We start from the raw sequence: 16,980 nt of genomic DNA, 5'->3' as shown, positions 1-16,980 counted from the left end.
AAACGAAGGATAACAATAGCCAAGGAAGCTTTCAATAGAAAAAGAAGCATCTTCTGCGGACCTCTGGAAAAACAACTAAGGAAGAGATTAGTGAAGTGCTTTGTGTGGCTTGGCATTGTATGCGGCAGAAACATGGACATTACGACGAAGTGAAAACAAACTAATAGAAGCATTTGAAATGTGGATATGGAGAAGAATGGAACGTGTAAAGTGGACAGACAAAATATGAACTGAAGCTGTGTTGGAAAGAGTGGGTGAAGAAAGAATGATGCTGAAACTGATCAGGAAAGGGAAAAGGGTTGGATCACTGGCTGAGAAGAAAATCCCTACTGAAGGATGCATTGGAAGGAATGGTGAACGGGAGAAGAGTTCGGGGCAGAAGAAGATATCGGATGATAGACGACGTTAAGATATATGGATCGTATGCGGAGACAAAGAAGAAAACAGAAAATAGGAAAGATTGGAGAATGCTGGGTTTGCAGTGAAAAGTCTGGCCTTAGGCAGAACACTATGTATACCTTATTTTATTTCAAGGAGTGCAGTTCGGTGGCTCCTTTGAACACCCACTTACAGATTTATGACTTCCTACACAAACAACTCTGACAATTCCATCCTGTCCCCTCGTCCCAACATTGCACAGTTGCCACAATCCTGCTGACCTTCGAAATTATGCAGTGAAACTGACGGGATTCTTGAAATTCGGAAAAGATGCGGCAACTCTGCCTCCACGTGGATTTGACGGGCACCTGTCAATTCTTCTGAACGAGGGTTGTGATTGGTTACTAACAAGAGAAGACAATATTTCCGTCACAGTAAGGAAGAAATTTATTTATGACAATCAATTAGTAGAGGGCAGTAGAAAGTCTGTCGGCAAAGTCCTTTCTATGAAACTGCACTCCATGAAAAAAAATAATAAAGTATATGAATGAATGAATGAATGAATGAATGAATGAATGAATGAATGAATGAATGAATGAATGAATATAGCTATATATACGAAGGTCACTCCAAAATTAATGCACAACATTTATTTTAAAATTACATTTTTATCCTACAGCTTTGTTAGATACATCCTACACTTTAGTGCCACATACGGTATATTTCAATGGAACCAACCCACAGAATGTGATATTACTTTGCTTTGCTGATGAAAACGCGCAGGCATTTTTGGAGATATTACTCGTACATATGACAACACTAAAAGATATGTCAGAAATAATACCTCATCTCTTAAGTAGCGATTTGGACTTATACAGTGGCGGCTCGTGGGTACTGAATTAAGGAGGGCTGCATACAAAAATAAACCAAGCACCTTATTTTATTTAAAGATTAGTTCCATGCTCCTTGTCTTGTAGGTTTCAAACTTTTGAATCATCTTCTTATTAAAATCCGATATGTCGTTTAACATAGTCTTTGCAATGGAAAACCTAGCTAATGCGGTCTCTTCTCTCATCGTATTTCTAAGATAGGATTTTACTCTCTTCAAACACGAAAAGCAACGTTCTGGTTCGAAAGTTGTCATTGGTATGGTGATAGCTATGCGTAGTAGTTTCACAACTTCTGAAAATGAGGCCTGCAAGTTCTCAGGTAGAAGAAACTGCAAGAGCTTGACTGCGTCACTGATATTTCTGAATTCTTGTCTCTGATACAACACAATGAGTTCCATTTTTAGTTTGTCTTTATCGAACATTGGAAAATGCTTCACACATACATTTAGGTCATTTTCAGGAAATGAGCTTTTGTAGCATTCAAATTTTTCTTGGCACAGAAGAGAAGATAATATCAGATGATCTATGAACTGGAATCGGGTGTTAGCTTGTGTGATAATGAGGTCACACACTTCCTTGGCTGCCGCAACCCTTGTCTGAATCCCTTCGACCTTACGACGCTTTTTAGGGTTTTCATTTTCACAGATCTCGCTGCTCAACTGTGCACTGTTCCGTGCTTGCCTCATTTATTGTGATGTTGTTAGATGTTTCAGATTCCATTATGTTTGAAAACATTCTAGCAATGGCTCCTTCTCATGAACAACATTTACTGTTCTTATTTTAAAACTCAGTCTTGTTGCCCAGCTGATGGAATTGTCTTTCAAACACATTAATCTAATACAGACTGTGAGGAGATCGAGAGAAGAAAGCAGGGATACTGGATAAATTAGCAAAAAATATGCGAGCCTTTGTATTTTGTTTAGCGGCTCTTTCCATTATGAGATTCAATTGATGGGCACTTAATTTCACATTTCTCCTGAATTGTTAAGGTACTGAACTGAATAGACTGTAAATATTGTACAGAATTAAACATTGTTGCACTTGTTATACTCACAACATTAAAGAAAATGTATTTAAAACTGCGCGCTACTGACAAACTGCTACAAATTTTGCAGCGCCTGGGAACTTCGAGGCAAGGGGCAGCAGGGGGAGGGGTAAAACTAACGCGTAAAGCAACGAGCTAGATACTATAGAGAGGACAAAGACCTCAGAAAGTTGAAGACAATTGAACATTGGTCCGCCATGTTTCGGTTAGTCAAAACAAAGGGGCGTGGCTCGGATGTTGTAGGAAATGACTGTGAACTGAGCTACATATTAAGACTATGTTAATAAGTAAAAAGTAAAATACACACAAAACTTTACGTTTTATAACAGCTGTAGACCTATGTTTTATTAGTTTCACTAAATATAGCCCAGATATTAAATGACAAGCTATACTCGATGCAACCAAAGCAAAGCACCTAAACACGGATGAATGTATTCGGCAGAAGAAAAATAAATAATTTTTTGACTTCGTCACAAATTTAATTACCTTACAGCTCTTCTAACCTAATATGAAATTATGTAATTCAGTGCTCACCAGGTGATTTCAAGAGAGACGACGTATGTAACTAGTAGGAGTAAAATAGAGGAAAGGTAGTGGCGAAATTTTAAAAAATATATATCCAATAATTAAGTTATTGAGAAAAATTCATTTGACATTGGAATTAACACAGAGAACTTTTGAAAACTGCAATTATTAAAACTACAAATAACCTCTTAGCATGCAACATAATAATTAAAGAATGACACTAATAGATAGTTACTCGTGATCATAACTCACCACATTTATTGAAACGATAAGATACTTACGATTAACATTGTTATCAGAAACAACAGGAGCCACAGCTAGGTACACTTCTTTTCGCGTGATGGAGACATCGTGTAGTCTAATATAATTTGAAACAAACGTTCTCACACGTGTCTCGCAACTAGGCAGAGGCTTTTGCATCACACACAATTTGTCATTATTTTGAACAATATTGACAAATTGTGTGTGATGCAAGTGCTAACTTTCCTCTTTGTTAACAAAAAGAGCCCTACGCATTAATAAAAAGAAAATTGGAGTAGGCCCTATAAACACAATAAATACTACACTCTTGATGGTACAAACTTATTAATACAGATATTTCGCTTATGCTCAGTCTGTCTTATCTTATAATTCTCTGCGGCAATGGTACCTGTATTGAGAGGGTTTAATTATCCAGCAACGAATATTATGATTTACGGTACATTTCATTTAAATCCGAGGGAATGAGACATTTTTGGAAATTTTAAAGTCTTAATTATTACTTTTTCATTTATAAATCAGATTTTTACAAAACCTATAGCGAAATGTTTAAGTTAAATATTGATGTATCTGAAGAATATAATACATGTACCAACTCGTTGCAGTGTACCTTTCATAAGCACTCCTTGCGGAGGCTGGCGGTACTACAGACCGCCATGTTTTTTGGGGAACGATCCATAGTACTGTTGGCCTCCGCAGGGAGCGCTTATCAGAGGTCTTCAGCCTCTCTATAGTATCTAACTCGTTGGCGTAAAGCATCCGAGACGAGACTGACAGCTCCAGGGGAGGAAGTGGCTTCATCCTATAGTCCTTGTCTCTGGTTTCGCTCTGGCAGCTCCAGGGGAGGAAGTGACTTCACTAACGATTGCGTGCATGTCAACGAGAGCGAAATTTTATAAAAAAAAATTCGAGCCGCTAAATAGAGACTGAATAAATGTATTTCACAGCATAAAACGAGACAAGAGCCACAAATGTCTGGGGGTGCTGCAGTTCCGCAGCCCCTTCGAAAGCCGCCCCTGATTATGTGCCTGTTATTGAAATTTCAAACATTGATTTATTTAACCTTAAATGTTTTCTTTTAACTTAAGAAAAAGATACGGATTCCTATGATAAGGATTATTACTGAATATTCAGAACTAAGATGTCGCAACTTACCTCTTGTGGTTTTCCAAATATTAGTTCTTTGCCATGTAAGCTATTTTCACACGGCTACACAGCACTCACGCACGCAGAATGTATGTATACTGCCGTCTGATTCCGTCGCACGTGACAATTCCTCTGCCTTCGTAGCGAAGTGTATCGATCCTTTCCTATGAGAGTTGTTGTGCAAAAGCGTCAAAGAACGAAACTATTTCACAACGGGCCAGCGCGCCGATCTCTGTCTCTTGCTTTCGTTCAACTGTCTAAAGTGTTGCAATCATATCCGATGACGTGTAGTGCTTACATTTGCAAAATGAATAACATCTGATTATTAATGTTTCATATTGATAGTAATATGATATTTTATTCATAAATATGTTACAACAAAAATCTTGCGTGTAGAATGCAAAATTTCATATTACCTTACCCTGATGGTAATTAAATATGTAAATTATATAAACTTTGTGCGAGTGATTGAGTTCAAAGTAGCAGCATAATAATTATATCAATAACTGTATTACTAACAATGACACCTGTTTGATTGCACGATTAGATATCCTATAATACTGTAGATAACGGCCCTCTAAGAAGATATGAAATAGCTACTATGTTGCCATACATGAGCGGTTAACTGCATAGTAACAGAATGGAAGAAAGAGCTTGAAAAACGAGAGGAATCCAAGTCTGTTCCCTCCCCTCCCAGTTTTCGATATTTTGCTATGCACTTAACGTACCGGTGCTCGTATGTGTTTTGCATATTGTTGTTTCTTTTTTTTTTTTGCACAATGTATATTATATTTAACGACTTTAAGCTGAAAATATGGATTGCACATATGTGTGTAAGGTGATGGTCTTCCGGGTTGGCTTCATTCGTGATGGTCATCAACTGCTTTTTGTTTCCGTAAGGAAGTTGGCATAAAAATCCACACAATTTTACTTACCGCACTCTTGTTACAATAGGAACCACTCGAATACGGCAAGTACAACATACCACAACATCGTAGGAAACAAAAATTAATCTTAGTCCGTTAAATTTACTACAAAAACGAATAATTAAAATTTGTTTGAAGAAACGTTTCGATTATCCAACTAAATTAATTTATTCTGAATTTAATGTATTTAATATTGAACAAATTTATAAGTATACGCTGTTAAAATTTTATCATAAAAATCGTAATAAGTTCGTATTACAGACACACAATTATGACACAAGACGAAATATTAATTCAACATTAGTAGAACCTAAATGTCTCACATCTGCTGGTCTAAAGCATAGCATAAATTTTGGACCTCGGTTGTACAATGCTTTAACTAAATTACACCCAGAACTTCTAACATGTAACCCACTAACATATAACAAGAAAATTAGAAACGTGTTAATATCTTCAATTTGATTAAATAAATTTATATCCTATGTGTATGAATTAATCATCCTATATTATATTTGTATTCTATAATTTTGAAATATATATTAGTCCTACTTTTCACGTGCGATATTATTCTTCTCTAGTGTTAATATTATATTATATAATTCCATTGCCACTGTAATTATATTTTAGTTCCTATTTTATTTTACTTATTTATTTTTATTATTATTATTATTATTATTATTATTATTATTATTATTATTATTATTATTATTATTTTAATATTATATCTGAACTGCGACCGAGCACGAGCGCTGCTCATCCGGTCTCAAATTTTGTTAATACTACTGTATCTTCTTTTTATATTGCTTGTATTATTTTATTTGTATTTCTCTTTGTTTGTTTTGTAATTATATTTCTTTATTCTGTATATTTGAATTTAAATAAATAAAGTGTATTGCGATACAAGTGTAGCAAGAGCATTGTGACAGAATCGAGGAAACAGTTTGAAAAATGAGACAACGATTCTGTTACGCATTTACGCATGTGTATTGCACACTAATTTTTGGGTGATCGTCATTTAAATATATATTTGTTTTTAATTTTGAATACTGCATAAATTTGTTTCATAAGTAAACATTATTCCTATAAGAAAGTTTTGAAGATTAAATGTCGATCTTACTCGTGTTAATTACGTAAGCATGTGCGGCTTACAGCTGTTCCGGTGCTACTTGACACCATCCTCAGAGCCTTCTGTGTCTCGGCGCCATCTCAACTTCGCTACCTCGCTGCACCGAAACAGCTGTAAGCCCCACATGCTTATGTAAGATCGCCATTTAATCTCAGGTGTTAAAAGTAGTGTACGAAAGATTCAACATGAATAAGTTAGTGTCTCATATTTTCAATGATGCAGTGTGGACGAACACAGAAATGTGCTGAAAAACTGCAAAATTCTTTTCTTTAGCTACGGACGCATCAAACAGGAATAATCGTAAAAGTTTCCTGTGTGTATTCGTTACGTTTATCCTCTGAAGGGGATGCAAAATAAACTTCTGGATTTTGTTGAAAATGTCAATGAAACCAGGGGCGTATTTTGCGGACTATCGGGGCTACCGGCGGTAGCCCAAGGAAATTACAAAAGAAAAAGTTTATAATATAACATAATGTAATAATTTTGTATTATTAGTTTTACCACAGTAATTAAAATTAAAGTAATTGTTAGATTTATATGCGCTCTCTGCTCTCGAAAAGAAACAAGTTGTCAAGGTGGCATCGCTGGAGAAACCGCTTGCTACGTGAGGTAGCCTGTGACCGTTTCGCTCACGCTGTCCTTCGCACAACTGCCCGTCCCCCCCGCTCCCTCCTGTTTCCATCGTGCACTGTAAGCGGGCGAGTTGCCGCTCTCATGATCGGTTTCTTCGCAGGCGCGAAGCAGCAATACGCTTAGTACGCTAGCAATTGAATGTGATTGTGTTCTTGCAGTGCATTATTTTAAATCTGTGATTTGTTCGAGTGTGTAAGAGTTATATTAATTGTGAATTATTAAGTTTTTAATTTCCCAATTAAGTGATATTGTGAAAAATATGGCAGAACAAGTTTCTGGAGAGGTTTGTGTTGAAAATGACAGTGTAATAGAAGGTTTATTAAAAGTGCCTTTTAACCGTCGTACATAACAACGAGAAAGTTGAAATTGTGAAAATGGAAAGACCAACTCCTGAGTTAAATTTGTCCATGGACGTAAAAGAAAAACAGCGAGAGTACACACGCCATTTCACTTCAACATCATATGGTAAGTGGAATTGGTTGTGTGGTACTTCTAAAGTGTCTAAACTATTTTGCTGGCCATGTTTGTTACTTAGCCGCGAAACTAATGTGTGGTCAAAAGAGGGGTTTTCTAATATGAACTCCCTTCGAACGGCAGTCCTAGAATACGACAAATCAAAAGCTCATATTTGTAGTAGCATGAACTTTGCAAACTTTGGGAAGACAAGAATTGATTTACAGCTAGATAAGCGAAAAGCTCTACACATCAACCAACACAATGCTCTTGTGAAAAAAAAATCGGGAGATTTTACTGCATCTTATTAACGCAGTCTGCTTTCTAGGAAAACAAGAATTGACTTTTCGGGGTCATAACGAGAGTGTGGAATCAGACAATATAGGAAATTATATTGAATATTTAAGTTCCTTAAGTGAATTTGACCATTTACTGGCCAATCATCTTGAGAGTTCAACAGTATTTCGTGGTACTTCTCTCGCAATTCAGAATGACTTAATATTTGCTATAAGTGGGGTTATGATAAAGAACATAAAACCTTTTGTGGCCATTTTTGTTGATGAAACAAGTTACTGCTCTAATCAGAGTCAATTGTCCACTGTTTTAAGATATGTCGACAGTACTGCCAATGTTCAAGAACGGTTTATAGGATTCACAAATGTCAGTTCGGACAAAACTGGTGCTGCTTTGTTTCAGCATGTGGAAGGTGTTATAGCAGAATACAATGTCGGCAATAAGTTAATTGCACAGACATACGATGGTGCTTCAGTTATGGCGGGAAATATTAATGGCTTAAAAACAAAAGTTCAAGAAAAGTATCCTCAAGCACTATTTATCCATTGTTACAGCCATGTTCTCAATTTAGTTTTGCAACAAACTACTTCATCCATTCCAGAATGCCGCATTTTCTTCAAAACACTGTCGGGTTTAGCTGCATCTCCTAAAAGATCAGAAAACTCAAGGAATTTATGAACAAGAAACTCCCAAAAGTAGCACCAACTAGATGGAATTTTACATCTCGGCTTGTAAATACAGTAAAGGAACACAGAGAAAAACGGACAGCTTTCTTTAAAAATATCATTTGTAATGACTCTGAAGAAAACTGGGATGATGCTGTAAATGTGCAGGCTCAAGGATATTTGAATTTTTTCACACAGTTTCAGAATATATTTCTTCTTGAAGTCTATGCTAGAGTGTTCGCACATACAGATGTGCTCTACAATATTCTTCAGACAAAAAGTCTAGACATAGCATACTACTTGCAAGAGGTATCAAAGTTAAAAACAAAAATACTATATCCGAGTTCAGACGTAGTGGGTTTCCGTCCATATGGAGTAATATGGAAAATGAAAATTCTTCAGCCAATACAATGGAACCACCATTAAAGCGAAGAAAAGGAGATGATGAATTGAAATACAAGCAGCTGTACTACAGCATACTAGATCGTATGCACATGGAAATTACTGACAGATTTTCTGATTATGGAAAGCTTCAGTTCACACATCTTCTAGAATCTCAAAAATTTTCTGCTTATAGAGAAAACTTCCCGAATGAGGCACTAAACAAATTATTTCAGTCCTATAACAGTCACTTTGATCAAGTACGTTTGAAAAATGAATTAAGTGTAATATATTCAGCAGAAGTCTTTGATTTTTCGAACAAACCTATCCATGAAATATTATCTGCCATATATGAAAACCAGCTGAACCAAGTTATTCCTGAAGTCCTTAAATTGGCAACATTAATTGTGACAATACCAGCTACGTCAGCATCGGTAGAAAGAACATTTTCTGCGTTGAAGAGAATAAAATCCTACTGTAGATCAACCCATACACAAGAACGTTTATCCGGCTTGGCACTAATATCCATTGAAAAGTCATTTCTACAGAAACTTTGCAAGTGGCCCAACTGTAATTTCAAGGACGAAGTCATCAACGTATTTTCGTCCCAATCAAGACGTCTGGAATTCACATAAATATGTAAGGAATTTTATTATAGGGATTTTAAAATATATGTTGTGTAATAATAGGGTCAGTGGTAGCCCAAACCCTTTAACCAGTATACGCCACTGAATGAATCCGCTGTTGCCATAAATGGTTAGGTCCTACAGGGTTTACAACTTAATTGTAAATCGTATAGTGCAGACAATGTCAACGTAAATTTCGGGAAAACCCATTCAGTGTACCAGTTGTTGTTAAGTAAAAATGAGACTAACGTGAAGGTTAATGGCTCTAATCACATAGTACACAATGAAATGAATTTTCCTGCAGACAAATTGAATATTGATGTGGAGAGTATATTATCTTAAAAGTTTACAAGTCTGCTAAAAAAGACAGGAGATGCAGTCATTCTTTGAATTTGTGAATTTACAATGGGTTGAGATTCTAAGACATGTGCCAAGTGCCAACCAGATGGCTCTCCTTAACTCCAACTGTAATAAAATTAGACCACTGCAGCACTGGGGCGCAATTAAATGTTATTTCCTAAGAGCTGATGCCTGCCCTAAGCAGTAACAATAGGAGTTTTGTCAGGATCCGTCTGTGCTTCTGCTAGTCAAGCAAACTTGTACAGGGACATTACTTTATTTTTACCAACATTTTTAACATTAACCTGGCTATACTCGGAAACACTGTTGCCCCCTTCCATTACAGGAGTTTGATGTTACTAGTGCAATATGTAAACAAATCATTTTACTACGTATAGGAGGAGAGAAAAGTAGTGTATCCATTTATGTTGTAGGGAAATACGATATTACATTTTCAGTTTGATCATCACTTTTACGGAATTTATCAAAATACAGTAGAGTAGTAACATTTTTTTTTTCAAAAACTCAACTTTTCAGGCGGCTATGTTCGTTATGTAATGTCTACTTTATTTAGCATATTAATTATTGGTGTTAACATATAATATAGAGAGTGCATTTAAATTGAGGGGGTCATAAGTAAAGGGCTGTAAGTGCACTTAAGTTACTTTTGAGAAAATGGGGTTTAAATATTTAAGCTTTCGTAAAATCGATGAAATTTTTTATTTAAATTTTAATGTGTGATGCGATTAAAATATCCCTTTGCCACTAAAATTTTAGATACTTTTGCTTACACTGGATGCACTTAACTCATGTTATTACAAATGTCACTAGCATTCCTTTGCTTCTAGCCACCTCAATTCAAAAAAAGCTAATCTGAATTTTTAAACAAATTGCTGAAAATGGTTGCCGTTCATTACAATGCAGGCTTCAATTCAGTACGCATATTATTAAAAACATTTTGAAGCATATTCTCTGAAATTGAATTTATCGTTTCTTGAATATAATTTTTAGTACGATATTATTAATACAGGTTCTTTCTTCTATAGAAAACGCAATCACATTTATGAAACACACTATACACTGCAGTGTTTACTTCACTGCTTGAAAACTTCGAATGCAACAGCGGCCGTAAGTTTGTGTGTCTGACGGGAGCAAGGACATTAGTGAAGGGGTGAGAGTGAAGTACATTCAGAAATGCAGGTACAATAAAAATGCAAGTAAAAATAAAATGATGTCCCTGTATAATGCCTACATGAACACAAAGTTGAAGGTACATAAAACCATTGCAAATATATGATTCAACAAACAATGCCTAAAAAACAAGGTCACACCTAAGTATGCTACTATTAAAATTCGTAATATTTCTTTTGCTGCCAGAAAGACAAAGTGTCAGTTACAAACTTAAAAAAAAAAAAATAGATAAGCACAGACGGATCCTGACAAAACTCCTATTGTTATTGTATCAACTTATCGGCCCTCACCATGCCTTTCAAATTTATATCTGCAGTGTTCAAAAATGACGACCCAGAGCAAGCCATCCTACCTGAAATTTACTTTCACTTCATAAGCAACAATGCAAGTCAGTTAATTGTAAATAATCACAAAGACACTGGAAAGGTGTGATCTGAGTGTCTTAGAAACCTTAAACAAAGGAAAATCCTCATAACAAAATTGCAACAAAGAATGAAAGTTAACTTCTACGGCAACAACGCAAAGCAACTCATGTATGAGTTATGGAAAAGAAGATAAGTGCAGATTTCAGCCATTTCTACAACACTATTATGCAGCAATATGATTATTTGTAAAGTAGCCACGTTCAATTAGTAGGCTAGCGGTGTCAAAGAGGACGGAAGCTTTGTAGTTTCAATAATTTTAATTATGTCGCGCTGACCATTGTCGTCAAGTCTTTTGAAGGCCGCTACAATACTCCACGCGGAGTGTATATATAAACCAGAGTTGTAAATTTTAGCAGTGTGTCTTGTTCCATGTTATATTAATATATAGCAGCAACAACCAAGACGTGACAACGTCGCATTTTCATTTTATTATCGGTGCATGCAATAAAAACCTACAAATCTTAAAAGGAATGCCGCTGCCTAATAATTAAACGAGGCTACTATAAAAGAAGTTTGATGTCACAGATAACAATCATTATGCTTCTCTAGAATCTTTTGTTTTGGACACGGAAATTGAGTAGAAGTTTTGAAATTAAGTGAAAATATAATATGTGTTGATGACGTATGAATAATTCCGTAGTTATCGAGGTAACCTTTATGAAACCGTGAAGAAAGAAGGTGATGAAGTTTCAAAGTGGGTTAATTTTTTTGCCTCTGTGCCTGACATAGGCGGAGTTATGGAGGGACGAGGGGCAAACTTGTCTGAAATCCTTTCTTTCCTATTAACGTTAGAAAATATTGAATTCAAAACATCTTTTTTGATTTTGTTTATGATTAAGTTTCTGTGCTTAAATTGATGAATTAATGTCTTCAGATCATGTGTCTGGATCATAATATTTATTTTAAATTTCTGAATGTATAAGAATTTTTATACCTCATTTGAGGAATGAAAACATTGTAATGTTTCTTTTGTAACAGCCTGTACTCATGTGTTAGAAGTCTGCAGGTGTTCAGGCCGCCACTTGGAGAAATATGAATAACATACTGCACAACAATGCAGAAAAAAGGAAAATTTATTAATATAATTTGTAAACTTAAAAGACGAGATTAAATAAAATAATTAGAGTTTATATTTCATATCTCTTCAGGAAGGTAAACTTCATATAAAAACTTTCTGTTAGCACTGTTATGTAGTTTTATTGATTTTTATTTTTTATTTTAGTAGGTTATTTTACGACGCTTTATCAACATTTCAGGTTATTTAGTGTCTGAATGAGATGAAGGTGATAATGCCGGTAAAATGAGTCTGGGAACCAACACCGAACGTTACCCAGCATTTGCTCACATTGGGTTGAGGAAAAACCCCGGAAAAAACCTCAACCAGGTAACTTGCCCCGACCGGAAACCGAACCCGGGCCATCTGGTTTCGCGGTCAGAGGCGGTAACCGTTACTCCACAGGTGTGGACTGTTTTATTAAGGTATGAGAGAGAAAAAAAGGCGATTATTTTAAGTTATGCCCCATTATAATTTGTAGTCGACCTACAGTTCAAACCCTATACAACTCGGTACGAAAAATCGCGCCCTCGAAAATACCTTTATTCAATAATCATATTCCGATATACTGTACCACGGTCAAGCTATAACTGTGGGAGGAGGTACCGGTAAATGATGTTCCCCATAACCCCGTTATATGGAAATTCTATGGTTTTGCTTTGCCCCCCCCCCCAAGGAAACTGTTCTTTCTCCGCCTATGGTGCCTGAACATCAAGTGCCAAACATGAGTAAGATGGTAGGCTTTTTATTCAACATCCCTGGATCTAATGCATTCGTGGAAAGAATTTTTTCATTAATCAAAAATAATTAAAGCGACACCAAGAACAAATTTAATGTTCTGTATATTTGATTAAAGCTGAACTTCAGGTAACAGTGAACTATGAAAGTATAAATTGTGAAGATTTTTATAAATTTGTAAGTAATGATCTCAAAAGATACAAAATGCCAGATCAAAATCAAAGTATACTTAGAAATTAACTAAATGACCAATAAATAATTTATATAACTTACAGCAGGGATGAGACGATATTAGCTCCCAATCACGGTAGAAGAGCTCGACCTTGATCACGGGCGCATAACGCATCCACTGTAACGTAGACAACAGGGATGTACATGCACATGCAGCGAATAAAGGCAACAATTATTACAATAACTTGCGTTACTAAATTTCTGGCTATGTAATAGGGCTAATTATTCTGTTATTTAATATACAGGGACATCACTTTATTTTTACCAACATTTTTAACATTAACCTGGCTATACTCGGAAACACTGTTTGATGTTACCAGTGCAATATGTAAACAAATCATTTTACTAGGTATAGGAGGAGAGAAAAGTAGTGTATCCATTTATGTTGTAGGGAAATACGCTATTACGATTTTCAGTTTGATCATCACTTTTACGGAATTTATCAAAATACAGTAGAGTAGTAACATTTTTTTTTTTCAAAAACTCAACTTTTCAGGCGGCTATGTTCGTTATGTAATGTCTACTTTATTTAGCATATTAATTATTGATGTTATCATACAATATAGAGAGTGCATTTAAATTGAGGGGGTCATAAGTAAAGGGCTGTAAGTACACTTAAGTTACTTTTGAGAAAATGGGGTTTAAATATTTAAGCTTTCGTAAAATCGGTGAAATTTTTTATTTAAATTTTAATGTGTGATGCGATTAAAATATCCCTTTGCCACTAAAATTTTAGAACTTTTGCTTACACTGGATGCACTTAACTCACAAATATCACTAGCATTCCTTTGCTTCTAGCCACCTCAATTCAAAAAAAGCTAATCTGAATTTTTAAACAAGTTGCTGAAAATGGTTGCCGTTCATTACAATGCAGGCTTCAATTCAGTACGCATATTATTAAAAACATTTTGAAGCATATTCTCTGAAATTAAATTTATCGTTTCTTGAATATAATTTTTAGTACGATATTATTAATATAGGTTCTTTCTTCTATAGAAAACGCAATCATATTTATGAAACACACTATACACTGCAGTGTTTACTTCACTGCTTGAAGACTTCGAATGCAACAGCGGCCGTAAGTTTGTGTGTCTGACGGGAGCAAGGACATTAGTGAAGGGGTGAGAGTGAGGTACATTCAGAAATGCAGGTACAATAAAAATGCAAGTAAAAATAAAATGATGTCCCTGTACATGTACATATATAAACAAATCGCAATGGGAAGGGTGTTTTAGGAACAAGAAGATAAATAGGAAAAGTTAATTGTATGTAAATCATTTTCTTGTTAAAAGCAATTATTTATTATGTAAATACTTCACTTCATTGGTTAGGAGAAACTAATAGGGTCTACCTGCTCGACGTGTGTGATCTCCAAGTACTTCTGAGTATCTGTCGAAAAAATAATAACGACAATATTGATTGAAATAGAGTATATTGATTGTATGATTGTGAAAATGTAGTCCTTACTCTCCAGTCGTGATTATGTAATGAGTTTTCTTAGAGTGATTTGTGAGATGCACGTAACACAGAAAAACAAATTGATTAAATTAAGATATTAAGAGCCATCGTAATTTTTGGGGTCAGTCATTTAAGGGGATATGTATGACTTTTAAAACTTCCATACTTTTTAGCCAAAAATTTGTGAAATTTAAACTATATAAACAGATCTATAATAATATCTGTACAAAACTTGGTGCAATTAGGTCTCATAGTTTTGAAATTATTTTTTAAGTATATTTTATATTGACGTTATTAAAAAAAGCTCCTTCCATCAAAGTTTTAAAAATGTTTAGTTCATATTTGCTCAAAATCTTGAAAATAGTTATTGGAATAAAAGTGAATTGGCTTTTTGAACTTAGTAATAGTATAAGTTAAAGTGCAATCAAAGATAAAATATTATTTCTAAATTAAAGAAACACGTAGTCTAATAAAAGTAAATATCCAGAAAGAAGCAACAAATAAAACATCAACAATACATTTAAAATAAAGGAATAAAAGGAATCTAGATACAATCTACTGACCCAAATGTAAATTAATTAATCTTCGATGTCAATTGCGAAATCAATTTATTTCTCTCATCTCCTGAATAATGCCTATATTTTTTTTTAATGTTGCGTCTCATAATGTCGTTTTATGTTGCTTTTTTTGCAAATGATATTTTTTTTACACAAACACTGGACTTCATCACCATGTTCGAAGCATAAATATTGTATCTTCCACTCTTCTTTGAAACTTTATTGTATGAGCGCTTTTGTTCCGTCTTGATGCGCAGTGTTCTAAGATCTGTACATCCTTTAGCAATGTTTACAGGTAAAAGAGCTCCGCGCGCGCGCACCGGGCAGAAAATAGCTCTCGCCCGCAAATATTAGTCACCATCGCAAGACTGACTTACAGCATTAATTATTTTATGTATGTAGCTTTTCGAGTAAGTAGACCTAATGCGTTTCATTTTTTGTTATTGCAAAATGTGTTAGTGAATATAACATAGGCTATTCCTTTTTCTTATTTTGCAAAACCTGGTAACCCTAGGTGAGAGTGAAGTTACAATGGTGAAAGAATATCAGTAGGCCTAAGTTACCAAAATAATATAAATGTGCATGTAATAGGCTATTTAAGATGTAGGGTAGGTTGTAATGGAGAATTAGGTTCACTTATTAATTAGCTTATTTTAAATTATTATTAATTTTACCTCATTATTGTGTGTAGGTAATTAAGTTACCACTACCACCCGGTGTTTGTCCATTTGCAGTGTAAATAAATACAAATAATTAATATTAATATTATTATTACCGGTACTGCTATAGTCCTTGGATAATAGCCACAACCACGACTTTCGGTTTCAATTCCATCTTGGGTATAGCCTATGTAGGCCTTGCGTCTTGCTGGCCTCATGTTGCGAGAGCCCCACAATGTGTCAGTCTAGTAACTCAACTGAAACCTAAGCATCGTAGCTTAACGTAAAAGAAAAATAACAATAAACCAAAAAAACTACCGAGAAATTAATGCAGAAGTGTTCCTCTGTTTCGTCGTCCTGCATTTCAGTGCAATCTGTGTCAGTCAGTACGCAGTGAACTATTTTTGTCCTTGCAGTAGTACCGATAACCGTATTAATAATGATAATTGTAATATCAATAGAACATACCTTACGAAAAGATTATTTGTAGCACATTTAATAAACGAATAGATCCAAATCGCACTACATAGCGGATCACGTCAGCTGTAATTCACATCGATAACGACTGTCGGCAGCTGAGCTGCGAGCTTCAAGGTTGCGCCACATTCCATACGCCTGCAAGCCGTACCAACCTCTGGGCTTTGTTTCATAACACACAAGTTCTTCTTTACAAGTTACAAATCTTCCATTTACAGGCTAATTTCTATTTCATAAGTAAAGAGTTACAAGTTATAAATCACAAGTAAAGTTTCACAAAATACAAATGTATTCTACAAAAGAATTTTGCTGTTTCATTTCATAAAACTTAATTCACAAACACAAGTACCAGTACAGCTCGATTTATCGTTATTGGCACCAAGCCCCTACAGTCTCGGCTGCGCGAAACGAGGAAACCGGGGCAAATTGAACGCTGCGCTTGCCGCCATATTGTTGGAGAGCAGACGCATAATAGTACGTAAATCACGCAATTTAACGCTGTGAT

General features: G+C 35.2%; 1 protein-coding gene across 11 annotated transcripts in view; it reads right to left on the bottom strand.

Annotated features, from left to right (window-relative positions):
* Positions 1 to 16,754, bottom strand: part of LOC138715509 (uncharacterized) — a 280,377-nt gene extending 263,623 nt beyond the window's left edge. Inside the window, exons 1-3 of one of the 11 annotated variants that reach the window (XM_069848513.1) lie at positions 16,467 to 16,754; positions 16,115 to 16,262; positions 13,367 to 13,442 (exon numbers count right to left, since the gene is read on the bottom strand). In XM_069848513.1, coding sequence (XP_069704614.1) covers positions 13,367 to 13,442; positions 16,115 to 16,216 — 178 coding nt within the window. In that variant the 5' untranslated portion in view covers positions 16,217 to 16,262; positions 16,467 to 16,754. Of the gene's footprint in view, positions 1 to 4,251; positions 4,450 to 13,366; positions 13,443 to 16,114; positions 16,263 to 16,466 lie in introns of those variants that run through there. The other 10 variants (XM_069848512.1, XM_069848509.1, XM_069848511.1 and 7 more) reach the window with 10 other exon arrangements.
* Between the last annotated feature and the right edge of the window lie 226 nt (positions 16,755 to 16,980).

Source organism: Periplaneta americana, chromosome 15 (genome assembly GCF_040183065.1).
Source record: "Periplaneta americana isolate PAMFEO1 chromosome 15, P.americana_PAMFEO1_priV1, whole genome shotgun sequence".
Taxonomy (NCBI): domain Eukaryota; kingdom Metazoa; phylum Arthropoda; class Insecta; order Blattodea; family Blattidae; genus Periplaneta; species Periplaneta americana.
Note: the sequence above shows the minus strand (reverse complement) of the source record. Positions and strands in the feature narration are given on the sequence as shown.